The sequence below is a fragment of the Electrona antarctica genome (assembly GCF_951216825.1).
Source record: "Electrona antarctica genome assembly, chromosome: 23".
Classification (NCBI taxonomy): Eukaryota; Metazoa; Chordata; class Actinopteri; order Myctophiformes; family Myctophidae; genus Electrona; species Electrona antarctica.
In genome coordinates this window covers 7,305,380-7,314,660 of record NC_136804.1, presented here as the reverse complement: position 1 = coordinate 7,314,660, position 9,281 = coordinate 7,305,380, and the positions used below count along the sequence as shown (strand labels likewise).

General features: G+C 43.4%; 1 protein-coding gene across 1 annotated transcript; it reads right to left on the bottom strand.

Annotated features, from left to right (window-relative positions):
• Positions 1 to 3,190: 3,190 nt before the first annotated feature.
• LOC306916349 (kelch domain-containing protein 3-like) lies at positions 3,191 to 4,996 on the bottom strand (the record flags this gene model as incomplete). Its single annotated transcript, XM_079494183.1, has 2 exons — positions 3,191 to 4,194; positions 4,858 to 4,996. 2 exons carry the CDS (start codon positions 4,994 to 4,996, stop codon positions 3,191 to 3,193), a joined length of 1,143 nt encoding a protein of 380 aa, XP_079350309.1.
• Positions 4,997 to 9,281: the final 4,285 nt, after the last annotated feature.

The following is a 9,281-nucleotide window of genomic DNA, read 5'->3' as shown; positions in this document are numbered from 1 at the left end:
TCTTTCTAAATATTGGATTCAATCTTCACAACGGATAATCAAACGTTTTAATTCAACAAACAAAACAGACTTCCTTCAATATATCAAATAGTGTGTGTGGGAATTCACTCTTTTACCAAAATGTGCAATTATGCATAGAAATACGGTAAGTATAAATCTACGGTTCTTTATGAGACAAGTTATGTCTCGGACTCTATGGCTGAAAAGCTATACTTTTTAATAATTTTGGAAGTAGGTGAGAGCTCCAAACTGAGGAAAAACATGGACTATAGAGGGAGTTTCTGGCGCTGATAGGCAACATGACTTAAACTGTTAAAAGTGACCCCCACAAAGACTGTAATATTGCCAGCGGTACACTGGGAACAACGAGGTCTGTCAAGCAATTGCACATCTATCAGATCGTAAAGCAAGTGGTTCAGATTTGATCTGGAGTGATACGATTGCCAAAGCACCTCAGGTTTGCCGGCACACATAAGGTTGCAGCTCTTCTGGTTTTCTGAGACTGCCAGACTCTGATGTTGTCCGTTACTCTTGTGCTATAGCCTTTCACCAAGGACAACGCTTAAGGTTGGGAGTCCGCATAATTATACGCCAAATGCACCAGTCACTCACTGTGATCCTGGAAAGGATTTGACTAGATTGTGAATTGGTTTCACGGACAACCGCTATCAAAGAGCACTTACGGGCGGCTGCAATTCGAAACTGGCCCATGTAAAAAAGTTAAAGTCCCCCCCCCCCTCCTATTTTTCCATTCTGTACACGTTTTCACCTTGTTTTACTTTCTTTCTTTCTTTTCAAAATCTTTTTATTTAGGTTTTATAACAGAAGCCCAGGGGCAAGTATTGAACGGACATAATAAAATATAAAAATAAAACTCAATCCCCTACCCCACCCTCCCCCCACCCACAATCCTAAGGACAGTTGGAAAACAGTCTGGAGAGAGAAAAAACAAAACAAAAAGAAAAAATAACTAGAAAAAGTGCCCTTCCGGGCACAGGTCTCCACCAGGAGGATAGGACTGTGTGAGATGTTTGGCAAAATGTTTAGGAGTAATATAAACATGTTTGTTTGTTTGTTTGTTTTTTGCAACAATGTTGTTTTGTTGAGGAAATGCAGAGCCAGATCACTCATAGCATCTCTGAGGATAGAATTATGGATGAGCAGGACATGTGCAGCATTTTGAACAAAACGGGCCACTCCTGAAAACTTTGGAAGGCAATGTTAGCCAATCAGTGTAGAATCTGAGAAATCCAACAGACTGTCTTGTTCACATGACTACAGAGATCATGTGTACCGATTTGCGTGAGATTTGGATTAAATCTGTGCGACTAATATAAACAATGTGTTTTGCAGAAATCGGCCTCATGGTGGCGCTATAACTGGCAGATGTGGAGGGATGCAGGGAAAATGTTTTTCCATGGCCTCTAGGGAGTGCGCATACAAAGTTGTACACAGATCGACGCAGTTATAGGTAAATACAGGAATTGCCCTGTTATAGCGCCACCGTGAGGCTGATTTGGGAAAAAAGTATTGGCATGCCGTCCTCGTCCTAGTGGAAATGTGCGTGTATAATTTCACGGAAATTGCACACTGTGTTTGTGATTTGTGGCATTTTGTTCGAAACGGACCAATCATGTGAGCTGTGGAAGCCAATCGTAGCCAATGAGGATGGAAGATGGGAAATAGTGCAGATCCGTGTTGATCACATGACTATGGAGATAGTGTATACCGAATTGTGTGATGTATGGATAAAATGTGTATGAATAATGTACAGAAATGTGTTTTGTCAAAATCGGCCTCATGGTGGCGCTATAACAGGCAGTTGTGGAATATTTGGGGTAGAGGTTCGTCGTTGGCATCCAGGGATTGTGTGTGCACAGTTTGGCATTGATCGGGCCAACGGTGCCGGAGATTAGCTGATCACGGACGGACGGAAGGACGGAAGGAAGGAAGGAAGGAAGGACGGACACACACACACACGGACGGACGGAGTGCAAAACATACTCTCTCCCCATGCCTTCGGCCTGGTGGAGACAAATATATCTATATACATATACACAAAAATATACATGCATACATAATTACGAAAAATGATCATAGCAGAAAGAGAAGATTGTTTTACTTTCTTTAACTGTATATATGATGATTTCCACACACACACACACACACACACACACACTCAGACTGGATGCTGCACAACAACGAGAGTGAGAGTCATGTTAGTGTGGATTCAATGTTATGAATACCTTTCCCCCCCTAAAGCTACTGTACAGTATGAGTATTTCAGAGATAAATGATCACCCAGCATTCATCGTAATCGTAAGCTATTGCATTTAGTGTTTAGTGCATGTACTGTAAGTATTATAGATTGTGCAGTTTATTTACTCAGAACATGTGATTTTACTTGTTACTGATATGATTTAGTAGTTTGAGAATGCATTAAACAAGTGTTTTAATGCAATTGTATCTATTGGTTGGTTGTTCTCCAATATTCTTCTATTTCCCACCTTGGGGTAGGAGAGTTCCTATATTGCGTCAACAGGACTGATCTCATGCTTATATATAACTTGTACTGTATAGTCATGCACATGTCTCTCTGGGGGCTTTGCATCAGTGGAGTACAGTCCATCAGAGTGTGAGGGTGTGTGGGAGAGAGTGATTTCCGGGCTGGGAGACTGGGGTTTGCAATCTCTAGTAGGCCTATCATCGTTTTGGATTTGGACAGCAGTCACACATCCTGTATAATGCATACTTCTAAATTCTAGTCTCATACCTATTGCCCATAACATGACATGAGAAAATAAATGAAGAAAAAAAAAGGGTTTCCACCTTTGCGGTAATTCTCATCTCCCACTTTTCTGTACAAAATGTGTCCTGCATGATGTCCAAAAGTGACTAATTGTATGTTCCTTTGTCCAAAGTATCTCTTTGTTTCTACACTAATTCCTGATGGTCAACTGGGTGTATACAGTAGGTTTCTAGATATTCTCCAGCAGCCATGTCTGCCCTGGCACAGTTCTGTTTCTATAGTTCTCTGTATGTATGATGCTACTCTTCTCTGCTTCCCTTCTGGCAGATGCCAGCCTCTTTAAGGGCATTGATCTCCCCGTCGTTCCATTTCTTCTGTTCCATTGCTTAGATTTAGAGCTTTCCTTTTGAGTTTTTAGGGGGCTACGTTGTTAATTCATCATCAAGTCATGGCTGCCAGTTCCCACCTGATGTTGTGTGGGAGTCCCGAATTCTTCAGACCGTAGTGAATAACTGCTAGCTTGCATAATGTGTTCAGGCTAGGACTTAAGTCTAAGATGTACATGTCATCGTTTTTTAATCCAAATCCTCCAAAAAGGATGATACGGTCATCCACCATGCAAGAACACGTATTCATCCAAAGTGGGCCTTTCCCCTTGGGCTTAACCTCTTTCCAGGAAAAAGTCTCTGGATTAAATTTCCACAAGTCATTGAAGGTCTGGTTCATGTCGTCACCACCAAATATGTACAGCTGTCCATTGTAGGCAAAGGCTGAGTGATCCTCACGTCCTTCTGGAAGAATCTGTGTAAAAGGCATCCTCAGCCAGGAGTTGGTCTTTGTGTCAAACACCCTCATATTGTAGTGATCAGAGTCCGGTTCCGCTCTGCCCCCAAACACAAACATCTTGGTACCGATGATAGTGGCAGAGTGACATAATGAAGCACATGCCAGAGTGCCGAAGGTGTTAATTGAAGACCAGACCATTGTGGTGGTGTCCAACCTGTAGATGTCATTAGTGTATCCAGTCAGCTGGGTGTATCCTCCAAAGATATACATGACCTCACCCAAAACACAGACTGAGTGGCCCCACCTCGCCTCTGGAACAGTCCCAGACATCTTGGGCTTGAACCATCTGTGGGTGTCGACATCAAATGCATAAAGAACATTGCAGGACAACCCTGTGTACGTGCATCCGCCCCAGATGTAAATCATATCTTCTATCAGAACGGCTGTGTGACCACAGCACATGGAGGGAACCTCGAGGGGACGTTCTTCTCTTTCAGCCGCCACGGGTAGCAACTTCATCCAGCGCAGAGGCACTGTGTTGAAAACGTGAACGTCAACCTGATCCCTGTCGTTCGTATTACAGCACCCTCCAAACGAGTACACCTTGTGCCCGACTGCCACAGCAGCGTGTAGGATCGTACTCGGTCCTTTCAGATGCACTGTCCAGCGCAGCATTCCGCAGACCAGCACGCTCCACCGGTCACAGAAGTGGACTCTTCATGGTCTGTTCTGTAGAAGTATATGTTGGGCACGCTACCACTTAAATTGATACAGCGGCACAAATATCACACGAAGCTTGACCAATGAACAATAGGACCAGACACAGCAATCATTTATGCACCACATAACTACTGTTAACTACTTCACAAGAACAATGTGTGACTAAGTAATTAACTGAAAATCATAATGTTTACATGCATGGATTATCAAATTTGACGAGTTGGTATTTCTGTCTGGAGCCTCGGATTGTTGTTGTGACTGTCATTTTATAGTGTTTATAGTTTCAATGTATGGATCTTCTACTGTTAGACGAATGATATGTTCTTAGTTTACTGGTCTTTACTGGACTTTCTATGCATTTGATGTATAACTTTGTGTTGTTATTGCTTATTGTAAATCGCTCTGGATTAAGTAGTAAATGTTTCCATCTAATGGCTTGTCTCGTGATGCTGGTATAGAGGGTACGCGCGTGGCAGCATCATCGTACCCTAAAGTTATGCGGAAGCGCCTACTTTCTGGCCTTTACAGCCCATACATCCAAACAGAAAAGTCCTATCTGATTGCCACTGGGATTCCAGAGCATGTGGCTGATCCATCCCCACCTTCTTCTCCTAATCTCCTCTTCCACTGGTGGTAGACCTGCGTTCTCTGCCAGCGGTCGTTATTGCTAATGGTGTCTGGCCAGCAGATGCTCATGCGGATCTTCCTCAGGCAGCTGTCGATGAGTGTTTGTATCTTCATCGTTGTGGTCTTTGTTGTCCTCCACGTCTCTGATCCGTATGTTATACTTATAGTACTGGCTTGACGTTTGAGCTGAAGATATAGGGCAGTATTATGCATGTCTTAAGTACCAGGTCTTATTACTTAACTTAAGACCTGGAGGCGTGATCAATGCCATTTGGCTATTCTGAGTGGCCAAACAGCATTGGCCACGCCTCCAGGTCTTAAGTTAAGTAATAAGACCTCGTACTTAAGACACGCATAATACTGCCCTCAGGCTCTGACGTCTGCATACTGTACGTGATGCCCTGACTGTCAATGACACTGCCTAAGTATGAATGGACGTTACTTCCGCAAGTGCTGTTCCCCTCCATGTGTCACTGGATCCCTGTGCGTTATTATGTTTACCTTGAGGACTCTTGTTTCCCCTTTGGGGGAATCCCCTTTTGGATTCTAATGATGTGTGGTACATTAATAGCATAATTAACGGATAACATGCCATAAGGCATTAGTACAGAATTCCACACACATTCCTAACAAATAGTCTACATGGCCTTTGAAACTTTTGCATTTCCTATTGCAAATGTTGTCACCAGTCATATTTAGTCTCTCTCTCTCTGGGTCGGCCTCAAACGAGCCCTCCATCGCTCATTACTATATTAGTCTTTTTTTTTTAACATGTTTATTGATTTTTCTTTACAACATAGTAATTTCAAAGTAATTATTCACATATATTTCCCCCCCACATCCCCATGGCAGCACAAATACAAAACAAAATCTTCGAAGAAACATCAGGAAATGTCCATAAAAATACAGAACAAATTAAAAAATAATAATAACAAAAATAAACCCACATTACATAGTTAAACAAACAAATGCACAATGTCCATCACAGTTCCCTACCCCCACCCCACAGCTGACTACTCCAATTAACCACTATACATCCAAAGCCTCTTCAATATCACCTCGCTTAATGAAGTCCAAGAACTTCTCCCATATCTTATAGAATACAGCAGGTTTCTTCCTAATTACATACATTAGTTTCTCATGTGCCACACTGGTCGTTAAATTCCTCAGCCAAAAGCCGATCGTATAGGGGCATTGACATTCTTCCAACATAGCGCAATTGAGCGTCTGGCCTGTAACAGGCAAAGGTCAGTCATTATTTTTTCTTTACTATTTAGTGTACAATTTAATGGATAAATACTGAGTATACATAATTTAGGACAAAGAGGAACTGGACCTGATGTAATCTGAGAGACATAATGGACCACAGACCTCCAGAATGTTTTTAGTATAGTCTAACTATTACATACATTTTTATCTTATTTTAATGTAAACTACAACAGATGTGGAAAGTAGAATATGTTGCAGAAGAATGAGAACTAGTAGGTGCATGGCAGAGAATAAGAAAGAAAGAAAGAAAGAGAGACAGACAGACAGACAGACAGACAGACAGACAGACAGACAGACAGACAGACAGACAGACAGACAGACAGACAGACAGACAGACAGACAGACAGACAGACAGACAGGTCTTTCCACAAGGAGACTTCCACCATTTGAAAGACGTGACAGGGACAACATAATTTATAGCATGGTTTGTGTGCGTGAAATGAAGAATAAATAGGGGTTGGAACTCTTGAAGCGATTCAGCGTTGTCGTTCGTCACTTTATTATTGATGGTTCTCCAAGACAAAACTGATGGTAGCTGGCAACACCCAGCTGGCGACATGCAAACACATACTCTAAGTGCATGAGTAAGGACCCGAAACAAGCCCCCCACCGCACACTTGTGCATGTACCCTGCAACAGCCGAGCGCCACTGTTATTTATAGTGTGTGTGTGTGTGTGTGTGTGTGTGTGTGTGTGTGTGTGTGTGTGTGCGTGTGTGTGTGTGTGTGTGTGTGTGTGTGTGTGTGTGTGTGTGTGTGTGTGTGTGTGTGTGTGTGTGCATGTGTGTTTCTTGAATGACGAATGACTGTTATGCATACAAAGGAATGTACATATAGCACGCCATGATAGAATAGTGGAACTCATAGCAAAGGACATATCAAAATATCATGCATCCTCAGTGAGAATGTACAAACATTCCTGTGTCATTCCATCCATGTTCCAACTATGAGATAACCCAGACATATTTACATCTCTGACAGCAGATATTGTTGGTGATAGCCTGCACCTTTGACTCTAGCCTAGAGAAAGCCTTTACGGCCAAGGTCATTAAATACCAACAACTTCTACATATCTCAGAGCTGGGCTGTAGGTGCAGACTATTTGTCTTTGGCAGCCTAGGGCATACGCACAGACTGGTTGTTAGAGGGTTCCAACAACTTGGGATGCCCAAAAAGGAGGCAAAAAGGCTGGCAAAGTATTGTGGTGTCTCTATAATTGGCAGCCGTCATAATGGCGGAGAAGCTGTTACTTATACCCATAGAGTACTGAGTGACGTGTGACCTATTGTACATTGAAAACAAATGTTGTAAATGTATCTCTAATGCACCTATAATATTTGTGTCCCTGTGTGCGTGCGTGCGTGCGTGCGTGCGTGCACTTGTTGAGACCTTAACACTGCTGTTTTAATGGCCCCTGTGGCAGCCTGTAGGGAGATCAGGGACTCGGAGGTGGAGGAGGATTTGGGAGAGCTGTGTGACGAGTGCTGATACCACCGGCGAAAGACAGCGGAAGACAGCACCACCGGCATGACAAGACAGGCCTGCCTGGTGCATTTATACATCACATACTGTTATTTGTACCCAGTTCATTGTGTAAGCTGTCTGCCCTCATGTGAGGTGTATGTGTGCGTGCGTGCGTGCGTGCGTGCGTGCGTGCGTGCGTGTGTAGTGCTCCTGTAAAAGGAATGAATCACACAACGCTGTCTCTCTTCCAAACACAAACGGTACTTTATCTTTCAAAATTCAGCAATAATCAAATACATACAATTATATAACATTTTCTCATCATTTCACAAAAGTTTAGCAGCATTATGTCACAAACCACCCACACTACTGCCATAGGCATGTGACCTTTAACCCTGAATTATCCTCATTTTAACTTTCACCAATGATATATAATATAAACTATGTAATTCAGAAATAAATTAATGAATAAACAACATTACACACGACGTGCATGCGGTGCAAACCACAGTGTGTAGCTACAGAAAAACATGGCGTTGCCTAGTCTGCACCATGTGGCTCTGAGACCACAATCAACTTCATAGGCTATTTGGCCTGAATTCAACTCTTAAGAGCTATGGACCAGAGCTAATGAGGGCCCAGGTAGGACCGTCTAGAGTTTGAATGGACAGATATCTGTCAAAAGGGAGACATCGAAGAGGAAAGATGGATGGGGAAGGATCAACATATGGAATGTCAGTAAACAGGTCAGCTCCATATATGGAGATCTAAGGGTTTGAGGTCAGATGTAGAGTTGCTGGCCAATATTGATGACATCAGGGATCTCCATATATGGGCATTCCCATATATGGGATTAATATGTATGACATCAGGGATCTCCATCCCTAGGTGACCAACCAACCGGCTGACTGACAGGAAATGCACAATTTCATAGTGTGAACTGTGGTCGCAATTAACTTGCACTTCGTTGGCCGGGGTCAGGTCTGTCTGCTGTTTTTTCCCCTCTACACCGATCGAGGCTACTTTCAGCAAATGTTGCCCCCAGAATAGGGATGCTAGGTTTCAACCGACCAAGTGGTCAGAGATGGGTGAGCTGCTATAACACACAGTATCTTCAAGCGGGCCCTGATCCAGAAAAGGTTTGGGAACCACTGCTTTAGAACATTTCAGTGACTGGGTGGCATTTGTTTTATTATTCTATATTATAAACCCATATGTCCAAACTGAAAAAACAACCCCGCTCTGCCAAACCCCCATTCGCTTTTTTTACTGTTAAAAATGGACCGATTCCCCTCTGACATGGCCAGGCTTCTTTCATGTCCCCTTTTGAGGCGAGCGTGCACCTGTGCTCCACTGGAGGCTGGAGTGGGGACCTCCCTCGCTGCCTCTGCCTTCTCATGCATCATGTCCAATTGCGATCGTAAACAACCCATTAAGTGACCTCTTTATCTGGGCCATTTCCGCTGCCTCACTCGCCCCAATTACTCTGCCGCAGGAATGTCTACTCAGGGCCGCTCCGCATTGCCTTTAACGCTTAAATCAATGCCTCTGCTCTTTCCATGTGTGCATCACCACTTGGACAGTCTGACCCGTTACGTAATTTGAGGACCTTTGAGCCGGCTCCGACAAATGGCTGGCTCACCCTCCATTCCAAGACGTTATCCTGC